Genomic DNA, 23639 nt, shown 5'->3' on the forward strand with positions numbered 1-23639 from the left:
GATGGAGGGAGGGGCATGACAGAGAGATGGAGAGAGTGGCATGACAGAGACATAGAGAGATGGAGTGATGGAGAGATGGAGTGATGGAGAGATGGAGTGATGGAGTGATGAGAGATGGAGAGATGGAGTGATGGAGAGATGGAGTGATGGAGAGATGGAGAGATGGAGTGATGGAGAGATGGAGTGATGGAGAGATGGAGTGAGGGGCATGACAGAGAGATGGAGAGATGGAGAGATTGAGTGATGGCGTGAGTGGCATGACAAAGAGTTGACGTGATGGAGAGATTGAGTGATGGAGTGAGTGGCATGACAGAGAGATGGAGAGATAGTGAGATGGAGTGAGTGGCATGACAGAGAGATGGAGAGATAGTGAGATGGAGTGAGTGGCATGACAGAGAGATGGAGAGATAGTGAGATGGAGTGAGTGGCATGACAGAGAGATGGAGAGATAGTGAGATGGAGTGAGTGGCATGACAGAGAGATGGAGAGATAGCGAGATGGAGTGAGTGGCATGACAGAGAGATGGAGAGAGTGAGATGGAGTGAGTGGCATGACAGAGAGATGGAGAGATAGCGAGATGGAGTGAGTGGCATGACAAAGAGATGGAGAGATAGCGAGATGGAGTGAGTGGCATGACAAAGAGATGGAGAGATAGTGAGATGGAGTGAGTGGCATGACAGAGAGATGGAGAGATAGTGAGATGGCATGAGTGGCATGACAAAGAGATGACGTGATGGAGAGATTGAGTGATGGAGTGAGTGGCATGACAAAGAGATGGAGAGATAGTGAGATGGAGTGAGTGGCATGACAGAGAGATGGAGAGATAGTGAGATGGAGTGAGTGGCATGACAGAGAGATGGAGAGATAGTGAGATGGAGTGAGTGGCATGACAGAGAGATGGAGAGATGGAGTGAGGGGCATGACAGAGGGATGGAGAGATGAAGTGATGGAGAGATGGAGAGATGGAGTGATGGAGAGATGGAGGGAGGGGCATGACAGAGAGATGGAGAGAGTGGCATGACAGAGACATAGAGAGATGGAGTGATGGAGAGATGGAGTGATGGAGAGATGGAGTGATGGAGTGATGAGAGATGGAGAGATGGAGTGATGGAGAGATGGAGTGATGGAGAGATGGAGAGATGGAGTGATGGAGAGATGGAGTGATGGAGAGATGGAGTGAGGGGCATGACAGAGAGATGGAGAGATGGAGAGATTGAGTGATGGCGTGAGTGGCATGACAAAGAGTTGACGTGATGGAGAGATTGAGTGATGGAGTGAGTGGCATGACAGAGAGATGGAGAGATAGTGAGATGGAGTGAGTGGCATGACAGAGAGATGGAGAGATAGTGAGATGGAGTGAGTGGCATGACAGAGAGATGGAGAGATAGTGAGATGGAGTGAGTGGCATGACAGAGAGATGGAGAGATAGTGAGATGGAGTGAGTGGCATGACAGAGAGATGGAGAGATAGCGAGATGGAGTGAGTGGCATGACAGAGAGATGGAGAGATAGTGAGATGGAGTGAGTGGCATGACAGAGAGATGGAGAGATAGCGAGATGGAGTGAGTGGCATGACAAAGAGATGGAGAGATAGCGAGATGGAGTGAGTGGCATGACAAAGAGATGGAGAGATAGTGAGATGGAGTGAGTGGCATGACAGAGAGATGGAGAGATAGTGAGATGGCATGAGTGGCATGACAAAGAGATGACGTGATGGAGAGATTGAGTGATGGAGTGAGTGGCATGACAAAGAGATGGAGAGATAGTGAGATGGAGTGAGTGGCATGACAGAGAGATGGAGAGATAGTGAGATGGAGTGAGTGGCATGACAGAGAGATGGAGAGATAGTGAGATGGAGTGAGTGGCATGACAGAGAGATGGAGAGATAGTGAGATGGAGTGAGTGGCATGACAGAGAGATGGAGAGATAGCGATATGGAGTGAGTGGCATGACAGAGAGATGGAGAGATAGTGAGATGGAGTGAGTGGCATGACAGAGAGATGGAGAGATAGCGAGATGGAGTGAGTGGCATGACAGAGAGATGGAGAGATAGTGAGATGGAGTGAGTGGCATGACAGAGAGATGGAGAGATAGCGAGATGGAGTGAGTGGCATGACAGAGAGATGGAGAGATAGTGAGATGGAGTGAGTGGCATGACAGAGAGATTGAGAGATAGTGAGATGGAGTGAGTGGCATGACAGAGAGATGGAGAGATAGTGAGATGGAGTGAGTGGCATGACAGAGAGATGGAGAGATAGTGAGATGGAGTGAGTGGCATGACAGAGAGATTGAGAGATAGTGAGATGGAGTGAGTGGCATGACAGAGAGATGGAGAGATAGTGAGATGGAGTGAGTGGCATGACAGAGAGATGGAGAGATAGTGAGATGGAGTGAGTGGCATGACAGAGAGATGGAGAGATAGTGAGATGGAGTGAGTGGCATGACAGAGATGGAGAGATAGCGAGATGGAGTGAGTGGCATGACAGAGAGATGGAGAGATAGTGAGATGGAGTGAGTGGCATGACAGAGAGATGGAGAGATAGTGAGATGGAGTGAGTGGCATGACAGAGAGATGGAGAGATAGTGAGATGGAGTGAGTGGCATGACAGAGAGATGGAGAGATAGTGAGATGGAGTGAGTGGCATGACAGAGAGATGGATAGATAGTGAGATGGAGTGAGTGGCATGACAGAGAGATGGAGAGATAGTGAGATGGAGTGAGTGGCATGACAGAGAGATGGAGAGATAGTGAGATGGAGTGAGTGGCATGACAATGAGATGGAGAGATAGTGAGATGGAGTGAGTGGCATGACAAAGAGATGACGTGACAGAGAGAGTGAGAGAGTGGTATTACATAACACACAATGAGGAAAGTAAGATGATTGATGAGTTCATGCAATGATTTTAAAAAAAGAAGAAAAACAAGAATACAGTAGCAAAAACAAGAATACAGTAGCAAAAACAAGAATACAGTAGCAAAAACAAGAATACAGTAGCAAAATCAAGAATACAAACACAGATTAAAGTACATAAAGCATTACAACACAACACTGAGTTTGCCAATACAGTCTTAGACTCAGGACTTCAGTGAATATAGTTAGGTACCTCTTCTCCCTGTCCATCTGTCTCAGAGTGGTGGGGGTTGGGATAGTGCTTGAGGAACTGAGCAACATATGTCATGATGGACTTCTCATCCGGTTTATCTACATCCACGTCTGCAGAGGAAGACAGAGAGAGAGAGGCCGGTGTCACTAGTAGCAATAGCAACTCAACACTGACATCAGGGCTATCCATCCAGCCAGGAAACTACAGTCATGTCAATGAAGTACCATGTCTGTACGCTCCTTCAGAATAGTATGTCACTTGTTGTCATTCCTAAAGGATACATTTGATTTGGTTTGACACGTGTTCCCCGAAGGAGGATACGTTTAGCATTTACTCTGACACTCTGATATCTAATCATAAATGTTTGCTCTCATCTCCATCTCCGGCCTGATAATTGCGAAGGGCCATGATAAAAACAGAAAGGTTTATTGCCGCAGAGCTGCTGTCTGCATCCTTATCTCCAGACCTATCAACAACACATTAATGAAATGAAATACCCACATCAAAACTTGACATGTATTTCATACAGTTCTGTTGGAATTACACAGTTCAAGATAGAAGAGAAGTGGAGATGCATTGTTGCTGCCCTATACACCAACCAGAGCAACAGGGATGAGTGAGGGAGTGTGTGCTTATTTTGACAAAGCAATTTATTTTTCATTATAAATAGATGGGTAGAGGTGGAACCTTCTGGGTCCAGCAGGCGTGGTATGCCCAGCTCATTCTCGGCCAATGAGAAGGCTTCCTCCAGATTCTCCCGGTTGCTCCTCCTCCTCACCACCTCCATGTCCACCAGGTCTGGGCGGATGGCATGGACCACAGAGTGGAACGCCACACCGCTACGCCAACTGGCACCAAAGTCCTTTACCTCGATGCCCTGACCACTTGGGACAAGCAGAATAACACGTTTACATGTTTACAGTGGGGTAGTGACCGAGTACTGTTGAAATTATCATTCTAAACAAAATACAGACAGTTTGGCTTCCCTTACTCTTGGCTGACAATAGTGGTGGTCAGTCAAGAGTATGTACATACACACACCCACACCCACACCCACACCCACACCCACGCACACACACACACACACACACACACACACACACACACACACACACACACACACACACACACACACACACACACACACACACACACACACACACACACACACACCTCAGCAGGCTAAGCTGGTTGACAAAATTATGTTGGGTTGTATTGACATCATTTTAACCAGTTTTGCCCACTTAGTTACAGTGGCATAATGTACATACTGGGGTAATAGTAACAGTGGCATAATGTACATACTGGGGTAATAGTTACAGTGGCATAATGTACATACTGGGGTAATAGTAACAGTGGCATAATGTACATACTGGGGTAATAGTTAGTGGCATAATGTACATACTGGGGTAATAGTAACAGTGGCATAATGTACATACTGGGGTAATAGTTAGTGGCATAATGTACATACTGGGGTAATAGTAACAGTGGCATAATGTACATACTGGGGTAATAGTTACAGTGGCATAATGTACATACTGGGGTAATAGTTAGTGGCATAATGTACATACTGGGGTAATAGTTAGTGGCATAATGTACATACTGGGGTAATAGTTAGTGGCATAATGTACATACTGGGGTAATAGTAACAGTGGCATAATGTACATACTGGGGTAATAGTTAGTGGCATAATGTACATACTGGGGTAATAGTAACAGTGGCATAATGTACATACTGGGGTAATAGTTAGTGGCATAATGTACATACTGGGGTAATAGTTAGTGGCATAATGTACATACTGGGGTAATAGTTACAGTGGCATAATGTACATACTGGGGTAATAGTTAGTGGCATAATGTACATACTGGGGTAATAGTTAGTGGCATAATGTATATACTGGGGTAATAGTTACAGTGGCATAATGTACATACTGGGGTAATAGTTAGTGGCATAATGTATATACTGGGGTAATAGTTACAGTGGCATAATGTACATACTGGGGTAATAGTTAGTGGCATAATGTACATACTGGGGTAATAGTAACAGTGGCATAATGTACATACTGGGGTAATAGTTAGTGGCATAATGTACATACTGGGGTAATAGTAACAGTGGCATAATGTACATACTGGGGTAATAGTAACAGTGGCATAATGTATATACTGGGGTAATAGTTACAGTGGCATAATGTACATACTGGGGTAATAGTAACAGTGGCATAATGTACATACTGGGGTAATAGTAACAGTGGCATAATGTACATACTGGGGTAATAGTTAGTGGCATAATGTACATACTGGGGTAATAGTAACAGTGGCATAATGTACATACTGGGGTAATAGTAACAGTGGCATAATGTACATACTGGGGTAATAGTTACAGTGGCATAATGTATATACTGGGGTAATAGTAACAGTGGCATAATGTACATACTGGGGTAATAGTAACAGTGGCATAATGTACATACTGGGGTAATAGTTACAGTGGCATAATGTACATACTGGGGTAATAGTTACAGTGGCATAATGTACATACTGGGGTAATAGTTAGTGGCATAATGTACATACTGGGGTAATAGTAACAGTGGCATAATGTACATACTGGGGTAATAGTTAGTGGCATAATGTACATACTGGGGTAATAGTAACAGTGGCATAATGTACATACTGGGGTAATAGTAACAGTGGCATAATGTACATACTGGGGTAATAGTTAGTGGCATAATGTACATACTGGGGTAATAGTAACAGTGGCATAATGTACATACTGGGGTAATAGTTACAGTGGCATAATGTACATACTGGGGTAATAGTAACAGTGGCATAATGTACATACTGGGGTAATAGTAACAGTGGCATAATGTATATACTGGGGTAATAGTTACAGTGGCATAATGTACATACTGGGGTAATAGTTAGTGGCATAATGTACATACTGGGGTAATAGTTACAGTGGCATAATGTACATACTGGGGTAATAGTAACAGTGGCATAATGTACATACTGGGGCAATAGTTAGTGGCATAATGTACATACTGGGGTAATAGTAACAGTGGCATAATGTACATACTGGGGTAATAGTAACAGTGGCATAATGTACATACTGGGGTAATAGTTAGTGGCATAATGTACATACTGGGGTAATAGTTAGTGGCATAATGTACATACTGGGGTAATAGTAACAGTGGCATAATGTATATACTGGGGCAATAGTTAGTGGCATAATGTACATACTGGGGTAATAGTTAGTGGCATAATGTACATACTGGGGTAATAGTTAGTGGCATAATGTACGTACTTGGCAGCAGTGCTCTGTACCCATCTGAGGAGGGCCTTCTTGGCATTGCCCTGGAACTTCTTGGGTGCCACCTCCCTCTTTAAGGCGGGACTGCCTGTCTCTGAGCTACTGGCCATGCTGTCCACTGAGGAGGTGCTGCTGGACAGGGCCTCCAGGGCTAGCAGGTTACTGGTCAACTCCTCGATCTGACAGGGGGTCGGGAATTAGAGCAAACATTGCTGCGAGTGACCATGGCAACATCCAACAAAAGGGTTCTACCTGGGCCCCAATAGTGTTCTCCTGCAGATACAACTACACATTACCTGGAAGTAGAGGATGACAGTCCAAATCAACCCCAGGACAATGGATGGTCGACCGTCTGCTATATCAGTGGCATGGATGTTGACTAGCTTGATCTGTTCGTAAAGAAAACCCAAATTGAACTGCAATTCAAATCTTGTCATAAAATTAACTTTCTGGGAAATGCAGATATATATATATATGGGTGCATTTTGAATGAATTGTTAACAAATAAAGGCATTTATTGATTGAGTGGGGCCACTGACATAATAATGGAGATTTTATGATTTTCTTTCACAGACATCAAAATCAGCTCTCTAATAAATAAAATCAAAGTTGATTGGTCAAGTACACAGTTTAGCAGATGTTATAGCGGGTGGAGCGAAATGCTTGTGTTACTAGCTCCTGCTGCTTTTGCAACAGCTAATGGGGACCCTAATAAAATACCAAATACCTAAAAGTGCAGTAAAATGCCAAACAAGTACACACATTTTACATAATAAAAAACTAGAAACAAGAAATCAAGAACGTCAGAAGGAATCCAATTAACAACCCAAATAACATTCTGATATTAGGCATTTATAGAGCGGAAGCGTGAAGAAACAGCTACGCTCAACTGAGGAAAATGAAAGATGTACCGTTCTCATCAAAAAGGAAAGAGGACCAATGCACTCTTCATATAATGAGTTAAAATGCCTTTATTTGTATGCCATGTTCAATGGAAACAAAGCTTAAAAACACTGACACTTTCAGGCTGCATGCTCAATTTAACAGGACACTAACAATAATGCCAATGTAGTGAATAATCACAACAAACTTTGGATCGGCATTGAACTAGTTTCCCCTTTTTTTCCCCTTCTTTTTTTTACTACTATTTCACAAAGGTTGGAAGAAGAAGGAAGGAAAGATTTGCATGAAAGACTTAAAGCACCTGGTTGGTGGCACTTCAATAATCAAGATGCACTATGAGGAAAAGAATGGCTCAACCAAAGACATATCTAGGAATACACACCGTGCATCAAACAAGAGGAATGCATACAGTATATGTGTGTTTTACAGGCAGCCACTGACCGGGGATCCTCGGTACACAGACTGAGGTCAGAGGTCAGGCATGGTGAGAGAGGGTTACAATAAGAGATATGCCTCAGAGAAATACAAACTGAGACAGGATGTTCCATCCATAGGGCCTTGCATAGATACATCTCTTCATGCAGAGCCTTCATTTATCTACAGTGCCGTGAAAAAGTACACTCCCCCTTTCTGATTTTCTCTATTTTTGCATATTTTTGATACTGATTGTTATCAGATCTTCAACCAAAACCTAATATTAGATAAAGGGAACCTGAGTTCGTTTTTTTCACCAGATATAATGGGACCCATCTCATCCAAAAAGGTGACTCAAGTTTGCCAAAAAGCACCTGGAAGCACCTGGATGATCATCAAGATTTTTTTATATATTTTTTATTTTTCTTATTAACCTCCCCTCTTCGGAGGACAAATATATTTTTTGTTTTCTTTCAGCTTTTCTTTTCATTTCACAAATACATTTTACATATACAAAATGCATACACATTTTGCATACACATTTACATACATGGTACTTCTATATAAAGCAGTCACGTAACAATAATACATCACCAATCATAAACTCTTTAATCCCACCTATCAGCCACTCTGAGCCCATCCCACCTATCAGCCACTCTCAGCCCATCCCACCTATCAGCCACTCTCAGCCCATCCCACCTATCAGCCACTCTCAGCCCACCCCACCCATCAGCCACTCTCAGCCCATCCCACCTATCACCATAGACATCCCAAAGATGAAAACCTTTCCTACGAGTATTATTATATTATTATTTGACTGACTATGGCTTTCCAAATCACCCAACACTGCTATTTGTAAGGTTCATTTTAAGTACGTGTTGTGATTTTTTAACCACTCTGAACATGTGACCAGAAAGAAGCTACATAGGGGCAATGCCATCATCAATACTCTTGGAAGAATGTTCTATGGACAGATGAGTCAAAAGTATAACTTTTTTGGATGACATAGGTCCCATTATGCCTGGCGAAAACCAACACTGCATTCCACAGTAAGAACCTCATACCAACGGTCAAGTATGGTGGTGGTAGTGTGATGGTTCGGGGATGTTTTCCAGCCACAGGACCTGGACAACTTGTCTTAAAACCTCAATGGGCTAGGGGGCAGTATTTTGACGTCCGCATGAAAAGTGTGCCCAAAGTAAACTGCCTGTTACTCAGGCCCAGAAGCTAGGATATGCATATAATTGGTCGATTTGGATGGAAAACACTCTAACGTTTCTAAAACTGTTAAAATAATGTCTGTGAGTATAACAGAACTGATATGGATGGCGAAACCCCAAGGACAAACCATCCCAAAAAAAAGAATTTAGCCTACCACTGTTTTCAATGGCTGTCACTTTTATTATAACGCGAAAACCTCCCAGATTGCAGTTCCTAGGGCTTCCACTAGATGTCAACAGTCTTTAAAAATAGTTTCAGGCTGGTTTTTGGAAAAATAAGCTATAAGTTGTAGTTTTTAAGTGGCTCCCGTTTTCGCTGTAGTGTTTCCATGCGCGTGGAGGAAAGCGCGTTCTTTGTTATTTATCTTCGGTAATGAACATACTCTGTCTTAAATTTGATCGTTTATTTACATATTAGGGTACCTAATGTTTGATTATAAATATTGTTTGACTTGTTTGGATAAGTTTATTGGTAACGATTGGGATTCATTTTGTATGCATTTTGAAGGAGGGAAACCGGTGGATTATTGACTGATGCCCACCAGCTAAACTGAGTTTTTATGAATATAAAGAAGGACTTTATCGAACAAAATGACCATTTGTGATGTAACTGGGACCTATTGGAGTGCCAACAGAAGAAGATCTTCAAAGGTAAGGCATTTATTATATCGTTATTTCTGACTTTCGTGTCGCACCTGCCTGGTTGAAAAATGTTTTTCATGGTTTTGTATGCGGGGCGCTGTCCTCAGATAATCACATGGTTTGCTTTTACCATAAAGCCTTTTTGAAATCTGACACAGTGGCTGGATTAACAAGAAGTTAAGCTTTATTTTGATGTATTTATTACACATGTATTTTCATGAATGTTAAATATTTATATTTCTGTAGTTTGAATTTCACGCCTTACAATTTCGATGTTGTCGAGGTGGGTCGCTAGTGGAACGCCTGCGCTAGAAAGGTTAATAGAAAGAACCATGAATTCTGCTCTGTATCAGAGAATTCTAGAGGAGGCCATCTGTCTGTGAGCTGAAGCTGAAGCGCATCTGGGTCATGCAGCATGACAATGATCCAAAACACACAATCAAGTCTACATGAAAATGGCTTAAAAGTAACATATTTGAGGATTTGCAATAGCCTAGTCAAAGTCCAGACCTAATCCCAATTGAGATGTTGTGGCAGGATTTGAAAGGAGCAGTTCATGCTTGAAAACCCACAAATCCCGCTGAGTTAAAGCTGTTCTACATGGAAGAGTGGGCCAAAATTCCTCCACGGCGATATGAGAGTCTGATCAACAACTACAGGAAGCATTTGGTTGCAGTCATTACAGCTAAAGGTGGCACAACCAGTTATTGAGTGTAACGGGGCAAATGCTAAGACTAGCTGTCGCCATTGGCGTCGGCTAATGGGGATCCTAATAAATATAAATGCTGGTTCCCTTCATATAATATTAGGTTTTGGTTGAAGATCTGATAACATTCAGTAAAAATATGCAACAATATAGAAAATCAGAAAGGGGGCAAATACTTTTTCACAGCACTGTATTTTTGTTCCTAAACACTATCAAATGATAGTTCATTTTCAAACTGTTACTGTAGCATTAAATAGAAGTTAATCTACTTTTCACAAGCCTTGTCCTAAAGCTATTAGTGACATTGCTAAGAAGCACTTTGGTTTATACTTTAAACTCAAGCTATGACAAAATACTTCAGAAAACGACTTAGTTGTCACTATGAGGGTGTGCTTACCTTCCTGCCTTCTAGGAACCTGAGGGCGGTGCCGATGTTGGATACCCAGTGGATCCTCTTCAACTGGCGGCCCTGCTCACACGGCTGGGAGAAGAGGAGGGAGGGTTCAAGTGAAGGTCAAATATATTTCCCATAAGTAATACTGTAAATACAATGTAAATCTTACCAACCAGAGCACTCACATTAAAAACAGCAAGAAAGTTCAACACAAATACATACTGTATACAACAACCAGCAATGTACGAGAGTAGCACTGACTGACGAATAGGCCTGTACAACACACAACTACAGTGTGATTACTGGCTGTGAATTCGTAGTTCCTTTATTCATACAGAACATTTGTATAATCCTCCCTTTACACTATAGTGTGGTAATTAAATGTAACTGAACTCTGTAGCACGAACAGAAGTATCCAGTGGCCAGGCTGATTTTATTAAGAGCAGTGCTTACCAGTCTCTGTCCAGACAGCACCTCCAATAGAGCTAACAGTTTCACCCCATCTTTGATGTCCTCGAAAAGGTCGGTGACCTCTAGAGGTGGTTTACGCTAGGAAAGAGAAGAGACAACATCTTAATTCAACAGAGAAATTAATAAAAGACTTAGACATTGAGCATTGTTTGAACATAGCAAATGGTATACTGTTACCAATTACAGACCCACTGTAGATTAATAAAGGCTCATTATCTCATTATAATCGCCTATAATCTCTCAATATGTCAATCCTAGAAACACAAGACATTCATTCTCCCCCAGTCCTTGTGTTGAGGAGAAAAGAGAGCAGAGAGCTAGCTAGCTACAGGCTGAGGTCCAGACCGAACTGCTTGCTGGCTAGCTACAGGCTGAGGTCCAGACCGAACAGCTTGCTGGCTAGCTACAGGCTGGGGTCCAGACCGAACAGCTTGCTGGCTAGCTACAGGCTGAGGTCCAGACCGAACTGCTTGCTGGCTAGCTACAGGCTGGGGTCCAGACCAAACAGCTTGCTGGCTAGCAACAGGCTGGGGTCCAGACCGAACAGCTTGCTGGCTAGCTACAGGCTGAGGTCCAGACCAAACAGCTTGCTGGCTAGCTACAGGCTGGGGTCCAGACCGAACAGCTTGCTGGCTGGCTACAGGCTGGGGTCCAGACCAAACAGCTTGCTGACTAGCTACAGGCTAGGGTCCAGACCGAACAGCTTGCTGACTAGCTACAGGCTAGGGTCCAGACCGAACAGCTTGCTGACTAGCTACAGGCTAGGGTCCAGACCGAACTGCTTGCTGACTAGCTACAGGCTAGGGTCCAGACCGAACAGCTTGCTGGCTGGCTACAGGCTGGGGTCCAGACCGAACAGCTTGCTGGCTAGCTACAGGCTGGTGTCCAGACCGAACAGCTTGCTGGCTGGCTACAGACAGAGCTATGGTGAGAACAGAAGAAGCTCCTCCGCAGCTGTAAAGATGGTGCATGTGCCTCAGAGCCTCTGAGGTGGCTTGGTGCCCGTTCCTGAGGTGGTGTGATTCAGTGCTAAATCAGAGCATGGGTCCATTTAACCCTAGCTGAGCATACTAACTAATGTATTATCAGAGCTGAGGGAATTCTGACTGACTGATGACAGAGCAATCTACTTTATGAAACACAGAATAATCAAAGAAATTTGACTGGAAATCAAAGGTTTAATTAATGAAGCTCGGCGCTTTGTAGGAATTTTATTGGAAGGCTGAGCTGTTTCGTTTCCCAACTCGACACATAGCATGACAGGATGACAGTATGACAGTATGCAATTGGCTGTGACTGTGTGGGGCACAACAGGCAGGCAGGCACACACACACACACACACACACACACACACACACACACACACACACACACACACACACACACACACACACACACACACGTGAAAATTGTTTTTTGTGCTATTTTGTTTGCTTCAGAGACAAAATCCAATGAAAGATGAACATGAACCAACATGAACCACTAAAATATAGAAATTAAATTCAACTATTTGACTGGTAACATGAAGCACACATTTCCAGAATGGCATTCTACTAATGAGTCACAAGGTAAACCATCAAGCCCATCCTGGGTTTAAGTGACAAACAAAGTCACATGTCAAGCCCCCTCCTCACTGTTATAACACACACAGACAGACATGCACACGCACACACTTATCACGCACGCACAAACACACACACACGGTCATAAAACAGTAAATCAGTGGAAGAGTGCTTGGTAATGTGAGAGGAAATGGACACTATGGAAAAAGCGTGACTGCAGAGTGAAAGTTCAAACTGAAAGAGACAGCACTTTCCATCATAAATTAATCCTCGCTAATGTTATGGGAATTTTGTTACATTCAGAATCAATATTGAAAAGGGGATCTTTCAGGCACCCACCACGGGATCTATTATAATCCATTCAGAATGGCTTTGCTTATCTGACGAGAAAAGTTTAGATGAGATTTGATAAACTGATGACAGATGATCTGATAAGAATTGAGATTTGAATCCCTCGTACAGTAGCAGTAGGTTCCAGTAGAGCAGGGTTTTCCAAACACTGTCCCGGGGCCCCCTGGGTGCACGTTTTGTTTCTTGCCCTAGCATTACACAGCTGCTTCTAACCTAGTAGTTAGAACCCTGAGCTGACAAGTTACAAATCTGTCATTCTGCCCCTGAACAGGAAGTTAACCCACTGTTCCTAGGCCGTCATTGAAAATAAGAATTTGTTCTTAACTGACTTGCCTAGTTAAATAAAGGTTAAAAAAATCTAATAATAAATCAAATAAAATCCATGTACACAAACAACAAGTGTGCGGTTAAAATTGGCAAAAAACACACATATTTCTTTCCACAGGGCCGGGGGATGAGACAGAGATGCAGCTTAAGCCCCACCCTCTTCAACATATATATCAACGAATTGGCGAGGGCACTAGAACAGTCTGCAGCCTCTGGCCTCACCCTACTAGAATTTGAAGTCAAATGTCTACTGTTTGTTGATGATCTGGTGCTTCTGTCCCCAACCTAGGAGGGCCTACAGCAGCACCTAGATCCTCTGCACAGATTCCAGACCTTGGCCCTGATAGTAAATCTCAGCAAGACAAAATAATGGTGTTCCAAAAAAGGTCCAGTTGCCAGGACCAGGAATACAAATTCCATCTAGACACCGTTTCCCGAGAGCACTGTATCTTGGCCTAAACATCAGCGCCACGGGTAACTTCCACAAAGCTGTGAATGATCTGTGAGACAAGGCAAGAACGGCCTTCTATGCCATCAAAAGGAACGTAAAATTTGACATACCAATTAAGATCTGGCTAAAATTACTTGTTAGATATTACTGCAAGGCTGGAACTAGAAGCACAAGCATTTCGCTACACTCGCATATACAATTTGATTTGATTTGAACCTATTGCCCTTTATGGTTGTGAGGTCTGGGGTCCACTCACCAGCCAAGAATTCACAAAATGGGACAAACACCAAATAGAAAAATCTCTCCGTTTAAGCGGGAAAACACCAAATAATGCAGATCAGAATTAGGCCGATACCGCTAATGATCAAAATACAGGAAAGAGCCGTTCAATTCTACAATCACCTAAAAGGAAGCGATTCCCAAAACCTTCACCTACAGAGAAATGAACCTGGAGAAGAGTCCCCTAAGCAAGTTGGTCCTGGGGCTCAAACACAAACAGACCCCACAGAGCCCCAGGACAGCAACACAATTAGACCCAACCAAATCATGAGAAAACAGATAAAAGATAAAAGGAAAGAATTGACAAAAAACAGAGCAAACTAGAATGCTATTTGGCCCTAAACGGAGAGTACACAGTGGCAGAATACCTGACCACTGTGACTGACCCAAAACGAAGGAAATCTTTGACTAGTATGTACAGACTCAGTGAGCATACTATTGAGAAAGGCCACCGTAGGCAGACCAGGCTCTGCCCACAAAATGAGGTGGAAACTGAGATGCACTTCCTAACCTCCTGCCAAATGTATGACCATATTAGAGACATATATTTCCTCAGATTACACAGACCCACAAAGAATTAAAAAACAAATCAAATTTTGATAAACTCCCATATCTACTGGGTGAAAAACCACAGTGTGCCATCACAGCAGCAAGATTTGTGGCCTGTTGCCACAAGAAAAAAACAACCAGTGAAGAACAAACACCATTGTAAATACAACCTATATTTATGTGTATTTATTTTCCCTTTTGTACTTTAAATATTTGCACATCATTACAACACTGTATATATACATAATATGGCACTTGAAATGTCTTTACTATTTTGTAACTTTTGTGAGTGTAATGTTTACTGTTAATTTTGTATTGTTTATTTCACTTTTGTTTATTATATATTTCACTTGCTTTGGCAATGTTTCCCATGCCAATAAAGCTCCTTAAATTGAAATTGAAATGTAATTGATAGATAAATAGATAGATAGACAGACGGAAGGACGGACGGACGGACAGACAGACAGATCTGACAGAACAAAAGACAAATCTCTGCGCCCTGACCAAGCAGCAGCCCAATGTGTTGCTTTATCTGTGCGCTCTGACCAAGCAGCAGCCCAATGTGTTGCTTTATCTGTGCGCTCTGACCAAGCAGCAGCCCAATGTGTTGCTTTATCTGTGCGCCCTGACCAAGCAGTAGCCCAATGTGTTGCTTTATCTGTGCGCCCTGACCAAGCAGTAGCCCAATGTGTTGCTTTATCTGTGCGCCCTGACCAAGCAGTAGCCCAATGTGTTGCTTTATCTGTGTGCCCTGACCAAGCAGTAGCCCAATGTGCTGCTTTATCTGTGCGCCCTGACCAAGCAGCAGCCCAATGTGTTGCTTTATCTGTGCGCCCTGACCAAGCAGCAGCCCAATGTGTTGCTTTATCTGTGCGCCCTGACCAAGCAGTAGCCCAATGTGTTGCTTTATCTGTGCGCCCTGACCAAGCAGCAGCCCAAAGTGTTGCTTTATCTGTGCGCCCTGACCAAGCAGTAGCCCAATGTGCTGCTTTATCTGTGCGCCCTGACCAAGCAGCAGCCCAATGTGTTGCTTTATCTGTGCGCCCTGACCAAGCAGCAGCCCAATGTGTTGCTTTATCTCTGCGCACTGACCAAGCAGCAGCCCAATGTGTTGCTTTATCTGTGCGCCCTGACCAAGCAGTAGCCCAATGTGTTGCTTTACCTGTGCGCCCTGACCAAGCAGCAGCCCAATGTGTTGCTTCATCTCTGCGCCCTGACCAAGCAGCAGCCCAATGTGTTGCTTTATCTGTGCGCCCTGACCAAGCAGCAGCCCAATGTGCTGTGTCACCTAAAGCTTCTGAGCCAGCAAAACCTGGCTGCTTAAAATACAGTAAGAAAACATGGTACGCCCTAACACTTTCTATTAAGCCCATAATCTGTAAAGCATTATGAACACAGTCATGATGACGATGATTAGGTCTGACCCCATTTAGTCGACTGGTCGATTGTTTGTTCAATAGGCTGTCGGTAGACCAAGATGTCGAGCAGTATATTTTATGGTACAGGAGTCACCTGACTGATTCACACCTGTCTCAGCGGACTAATCCATTGTGGAGGCCACAGATGGGATGGCACACCAGTAGCACCAGTAGTAAACTTACCGTTAATTCTCATAATTTCTAATCTACAATGTTTGTGTTTGGTTCTGGTAATTTCTGTTAATGCATTCAATATATTATTATTACAGTAATTTACCACTCTCTTTGTTGGAGTGGACACGTTGTTTGCAGAGCCACAACCTAGGCTACACTTCTTGAACTGCACTGTTGGTTAAGGGCTTGTAAGTAAGCATTTCACAATAAGGTCTACACTTATTCGGCGCATATGACAAATAAAGTTTGATTTGATTTGAGGAAAACGTTTTGGTTTATTTCATTCCATTTAGGAGATGTCAATTTATTAATTGTTGTTTGTTTGCAGTGCTCCTGTCAATGTTGAGTGAGGACGCACACCTGTAATCACACATAGAAGTAGGCCTAGGCTACCTAGCCTGTGTGCAAATGTAGACCTATAAATGTGCCCATTTGGAGATCTGATAGTATTTCTGATCATCTTAACTCACAACCCCTTGTGGAACTTCTCAAAGTAATGTTTTCTTCACCTCAAACAGCAAGTAAACAAAGTCTGTTTTTACATCCATTGAGAATGACAATAGTTCTTCAACGTAGCCTATTTGAAAGGTCCAGGTCTCTTTCAGTAACTACTCAGTGTGAAAGGGAGGGGGGGGGGAAATGTCATTCTCTGATCTGGTGTAAAAGTCATGAAATAGGCTAGCAAGAGCTTCAGGCCAGACCCAAGTTAATAGTTGATACAATGTTTCAAGTTCCTTGCCGACAGTCCATGTGTAGCCAATGTGATTTATATGATATTTTTACTTGTTGGCTTTATTTATGTAGGCATATTTTTATATAGTTGGCAATGGTAATAGGTTGGCAATGGTAATAGAAGTTACTTTGAGAATTTTGATTAACCACATGATAATGATTTTGAGATACTAAGACTTTATTATAAATTAAATTAAACTCTTCCACGAAAATGTGCATATAAAAACCATAACTGGCACGCAGATCAGTAGAAATGGTAAGATAAACTGGTACTCCAAATGGAAAAGGTTGCCGACCCCTGGTGTAGCCTAATTAGAGTGTAACTGCAGAATCTGCGAAGGCCAGTAGCAGCAGCAGGAAGAGGGTCCAGAACAGTTTAATTTTCAACTGGCTATCTTGATCTCTGGATCCCTCTTGAGTCATGTATGTGTCTTAATTATTTAATCACAGTGTTCTTAAAGCATCAGACAAACTCAGAAGCCTACATATAGTTGATTTGATTAAAACACATAGTGTGTGTCTATATAGGGAAAAATACACACTTAAAAATGTTGACCAATCGATTGGTTGAAAGAACAGATGACTCCAATATTTGTTTTGGTCCGGGACAGCCTTATGATGAATGGCCATGATATGTGTTTGTAACAATGGTTATAGGTCATTATGAGAGTGTTTATAGTGTTAAGGAGCTGAACTGCCACCTGGGCTTTAGGAGCAGACTGACTGCTTCCTTCAGAGACAAGCTCCTCCCATCTCACACTCTCCATCTACACCGTGCTGCTGCACTCTCCCTGCCTGCCAAACCAAGCCATGGACACACACACACACACACACTATTCCTTTCTCCTCATCTTGACTGTTCGGATCACATTGACTCAGTAAGACATACTGCAGGCCCACTGTGGCCTGCTCAGAAACTGAGCAACACAGGGATCTCTGCACTGAGTCATATTTACTTTCACTGTCTGACTCTCCTCTGGTTCCGATGTTGTTGTGACAACCCAACATGGTGTTGTGACAACCCACTGGTTCCAATGTTGTTGTGACAACCCAATATACTCATCTTCAGTAACAGTATTCACAATTAAAATAACTCTACAGGACTGATACTGAATTCCACAAACAACTCAGTAACTACTGTCACACAATTCAAACAGATCATGATAAATATATCTCCAAATGTTAGGAACCTATCATGACCTCAATCAAGCTGTAGTTTCCATATGAACATAAGGTACCTAAAACCTCGGACATTATAAGTGATTAAAACCGATTCAATGTAACGGAGCCTCTCAGAATCATTATGATTGGATGACAACAATCCAATCTCAGTTCACACATGAAATGAAATGCCACTGTCCATAGAGAGGCTATAAGACTGGCAGTTACAGACATTACACCATGATCAGGTTAATATTCAGGATATAATTATTACCATAGTGATAAAATTGTTGTATCTCAGTGATTATACCGTTGAAATAACATTATCTCAAAATCTCAGCTCTTATACCGAAAATGGAAGCTGTGGGTGTCATAATAGCCCATCATAGGCTACACATGTCTTATAAAGTGTTGTGAGAGAAGCACAAGGAGAAAAATAAAAGTCATATCCTCTTACCTTTGTCAAGTGGGAATTGATCCATTTAGTAAAAGTCCTCTTCTGTACTGCTTCTTGCTCATCTGTAATAAAAGTGGAACAGAACATTGTCATGATGTCACAGAACATTGTCACGATGTCACAGAACATTGTCACGATCTCATAGAACATTGTCATGATGTCACATAACATTGTCACAATGTCACATAACATTGTTACGATGTCACAGAACATTGTCACGATCACACAGAACATTGTCATGATGTCACAGAACATTGTCACGATGTCACGGAACATTGTCATGATGTCACACAGACACCGGTTAGTCCGCTTACACCCACTGCTGCCACCCCTGTTTCATGCTACAGTATATTCTCTGTTCCCAATGCTTCATGTAGCCTGTTAAAGTAAGTGCATTCACAAACAGTGTGAATATTTAATCGAGTAGTGAGTAGTGTCCATTACAATTGCAAACGAGAGGAAAATATGCAGTGGAGAATTCTTCAACACAACTAGACTCTGAGTGGACAAAACATTAGGAACACCTGCTCTTTCCATGACATAGACTAACTAGGTGAATCCAGGTGAAAGCTATGATCCCTTATTGATGTCACAGGTTAAATCCACTTCAATCGGTGTAGATGAAGGGGAGGAGACAGGTTCAAGAACTGCAACGCTGCTGGGTTTTTCACGCTCAACAGTTTCCTGTGTGTATCAAGAATGGTCCACTACTCACACGACATCAAGCCAACTTGACACAACTGTGGGAAGCATTGGAGTCAACATGGGCCAGCATCCCTGTGGAACACTTTCAATACCTTGTAGAGTCCATGCCCAATGACTTGAGGCTGTTGTGAGGGCAAAAGGGGGTGCAACTCAATATTAGGAAGGTGTTCTTAATGTTTTGGACACTCATTGTAGTTCAAGACCTAACAGATCAAGAACGGGACATGTGAAAAAATGACCAAAGATGCACTTAAACTTCACAATAATACTGTCATTTCTCTTACAGTTAAAAACAGTATATACATAGAATCGAATCATGCCCAATAGATTTTGACAGGAGCTTGCTTGCATCTTAACACTATGAGGTCATAAGGAGAAGAGATTTCTATTCTTGCAGACTCACTGCTCAGTGCCCAATCCACCAATAACGACATGCGTGCCCTTTCAGGTCACCCCCAACCAAGCCCTTTATGGAGTGCTTGGTTGGGGATAATAACTGCAGACAGACTCTGTGTCTCATGCATAATGCACTTCTGCTTTCACACAAAACAAAACATCTGTTTTGTGGATCCAACTTCTGTCGCTGTCATAGAAAAGAAGGGTGACATAGATAGATACAGTGACATGTCTGCCGGTAGGTTGAACAACACTGGACACACACAGTGGCCATTTTTTTTAAATTCGCATTTGAAATATACTGCCTGGTCATTTGCTGCAGGAGAACAGGGCCAGACTAACAACACACTATCATGCAACATCTGGCTCATCTAGTTCACCTACATATAAGCCACAATCAAAGGCAGGTTTCCTTGTTGTTTTCTATCTAAATCCTGAGAGAATGGGATGCAGCGATGATCTATATAAAACGCTGCTGTCGGCCTACTTACCACGGAGATACTGAAAGAATCCCGTCACCAAGTTAAGAGAAGAGCTCTTTTTGACAGTTACATCCTTATAGTGAGCCATTCTCCAGTCACATGCTCGCCACCTCCCTCCTTATGCCCTTCACATAGTGAGCTTGTTGTGAGCCTCTGTCTGTCTATCTGTCTGTTTGTCTAAGCAGAGGATGACAGTCCATCCACAGTGGAAAAAGAAACCGAGGAAAGAGGGGGAACCACAGCTGGTCCTTTCCCTTTTATTTCAGACAGGAAGCAGAACAGATCTGGGCTGCCTCAGCCTGGATGGTCGCTTGTTTCCCGGTGACAACACAGAGCTGAGCTGCTGGGGGTTAGCTGCAGGAACGCAGCCTCAATCCCTTCCTACTCCCGACACACACACACACACACACACACACACACACACACACACGCACACACACACACACACACACGCACCCCGACCACACACACCCTGACCACACACACACACACACACAGACACACAGACACACACTCACACACACAAACACACACACACACACACACACACACAGACCAGAGCAAGCAGTGGAAACCCCTCTAACAGAGGCAAATATTTACGATATTTCCCATCATCCCATCCTTCCCTCCTCTTCCTGTTATTCTCCCATGATCCAGAGGACAGGAGCCACGCTTGTGTTGTGTGGAAGTCATGTATAATGCATGTGATGTGTGCACAGCCCAGCCTCCTCTACACTGCCAGCCTCCCTGCCTCGTAGTAGTCCCGCCTCCCTGCCGCCCAGTAACCCTGCCTCCCAGTAGCCCCGCCTCCCTCGAGCAGCAGCATCCATCCAAGACAGGAGCAGGAGGGATCAGCCTGGAGCACTGCTCAACCAATCAGGGAGGCAGTGATGTCGCAGGCTGCCTTTGCTGCATTATCCCCCATTTAAGCAGGGAGGGAGGAAGGGTGTGTGTGTGTGTGTGTGTGTGTGTGTGTGTGTGTGTGTGTGTGTGTGTGTGTGTGTGTGTGTGTGTGTGTGTGTGTGTGTGTGTGTAGTGGGAGGGTGTGTGTGTGTGTGTGATTGTGTACTGTATGTGTGTGCTTGTTCGTGCTTGTGTGTATGCATGGGGCAACAGAATAGTATTAACAACATGCTACAATACCCCAGCATGGGGCAACAGAATAGTATTAACAACATGCTACAATACCCCAGCATGGGGCAACAGAAAAGTATTAACAACCTATTACAATACCCCAGCATGGGGCAACAGAATAGTATTAACAACATGCTACAATACCCCAGCATGGGTTAACAGAATAGTATTAACAACATGCTACAATACCCCAGCATGGGGCAACAGAATATTATTAACAACATGCTACAATACCCCAGCATGGGGCAACAGAAAAGTATTAACAACATGCTACAATACCCCAGCATGGGGCAACAGAATAGTATTAACAACATGCTACAATAACCCAGCATGGGGCAACAGAAAAGTATTAACAACATGCTACAATACAACATGGGGCAACAGAATAGTATTAACAACATGCTACAATACAACAGCATGGGGCAACAGAATGGTATTAACAACATGCTACAATACAACAGCATGGGGCAACAGAATGGTATTAACAACATGCTACAATACAACAGCATGGGGCAACAGAATGGTATTAACAACATGCTACAATACAACAGCATGGGGCAACAGAATGGTATTAACAACATGCTACAATACAACAGCATGGGGCAACAGAATGGTATTAACAACATGCTACAATACAACAGCTTGGGGCAACAGAATGGTATTAACAACATGCTACAATACAACAGCATGGGGCAACAGAATGGTATTAACAACATGCTACAATACAACAGCATGGGGCAACAGAATGGTATTAACAACATGCTACAATACAACAGCATGGGGCAACAGAATGGTATTAACAACATGCTACAATACAACAGCATGGGGCAACAGAATGGTATTAACAACATGCTACAATACAACAGCATGGGGCAACAGAAAAGTATTAACAACATGCTACAATACAACAGCATGGGGCAACAGAATGGTATTAACAACATGCTACAATACAACAGCATGGGGCAACAGAATGGTATTAACAACATGCTACAATACAACAGCATGGGGCAACAGAATGGTATTAACAACATGCTACAATACAACAGCATGGGGCAACAGAATGGTATTAACAACATGCTACAATACAACAGCATGGGGCAACAGAATGGTATTAACAACATGCTACAATACAACAGCATGGGGCAACAGAATGGTATTAACAACATGCTACAATACAACAGCATGGGGCAACAGAATGGTATTAACAACATGCTACAATACAACAGCATGGGGCAACAGAATGGTATTAACAACATGCTACAATACAACAGCATGGGGCAACAGAATGGTATTAACAACATGCTACAATACAACAGCATGGGGCAACAGAATGGTATTAACAACATGCTACAATACAACAGCATGGGGCAACAGAATGGTATTAACAACATGCTACAATACCCCAGCATGGGGCAACAGAAAAGTATTAACAACATGCTACAATACAACAGCATGGGGCAACAGAATGGTATTAACAACATGCTACAATACCCCAGCATGGGGCAACAGAAAAGTATTAACAACATGCTACAATACAACAGCATGGGGCAACAGAATGGTATTAACAACATGCTACAATACCCCAGCATGGGGCAACAGAATGGTATTAACAACATGCTACAATACCCCAGCATGGGGCAACAGAATGGTATTAACAACATGCTACAATACAACAGCATGGGGCAACAGAATAGTATTAACAACATGCTACAATACAACAGCATGGGGCAACAGAATGGTATTAACAACATGCTACAATACCCCAGCATGGGGCAACAGAATGGTATTAACAACATGCTACAATACAACAGCATGGGGCAACAGAATGGTATTAACAACATGCTACAATACAACAGCATGGGGCAACAGAATGGTATTAACAACATGCTACAATACAACAGCATGGGGCAACAGAATGGTATTAACAACATGCTACAATACAACAGCATGGGGCAACAGAATGGTATTAACAACATGCTACAATACAACAGCATGGGGCAACAGAATGGTATTAACAACATGCTACAATACAACAGCATGGGGCAACAGAATGGTATTAACAACATGCTACAATACAACAGCATGGGGCAACAGAATGGTATTAACAACATGCTACAATACAACAGCATGGGGCAACAGAATGGTATTAACAACATGCTACAATACAACAGCATGGGGCAACAGAATGGTATTAACAACATGCTACAATACAACAGCATGGGGCAACAGAATGGTATTAACAACATGCTACAATACAACAGCATGGGGCAACAGAATGGTATTAACAACATGCTACAATACCCCA

General features: G+C 42.9%; 1 protein-coding gene across 8 annotated transcripts in view; it reads right to left on the bottom strand.

Annotated features, from left to right (window-relative positions):
- The window catches only part of LOC109904603 (nesprin-1), a 162521-nt gene that overhangs the window by 119314 nt on the left and 19568 nt on the right, over positions 1-23639 (bottom strand). For 3 of the 8 annotated variants that reach the window (XR_004202679.1, XR_004202678.1, XR_004202675.1), the window contains exons 1-9: positions 20210-20594; positions 18618-18679; positions 11139-11234; positions 10689-10772; positions 7751-7771; positions 6703-6795; positions 6401-6585; positions 3791-3987; positions 3104-3213 (exon numbers count right to left, since the gene is read on the bottom strand). Coding sequence is in view for 3 of the 8 variants with exons in the window: in XM_031787820.1 (XP_031643680.1) it covers positions 3104-3213; positions 3791-3987; positions 6401-6585; positions 6703-6795; positions 7751-7771; positions 10689-10772; positions 11139-11234; positions 18618-18679; positions 20210-20288 (927 nt within the window). In the remaining 5 variants the exon portion in view is untranslated. Of the gene's footprint in view, positions 1-3103; positions 3214-3790; positions 3988-6400; positions 6586-6702; positions 6796-7750; positions 7772-10688; positions 10773-11138; positions 11235-18617; positions 18680-20209; positions 20595-23639 lie in introns of those variants that run through there. The other 5 variants (XM_031787820.1, XM_031787819.1, XR_004202676.1 and 2 more) reach the window with 4 other exon arrangements.

Source organism: Oncorhynchus kisutch, linkage group LG14, assembly GCF_002021735.2.
Source record: "Oncorhynchus kisutch isolate 150728-3 linkage group LG14, Okis_V2, whole genome shotgun sequence".
Lineage (NCBI taxonomy): Eukaryota > Metazoa > Chordata > Actinopteri > Salmoniformes > Salmonidae > Oncorhynchus > Oncorhynchus kisutch.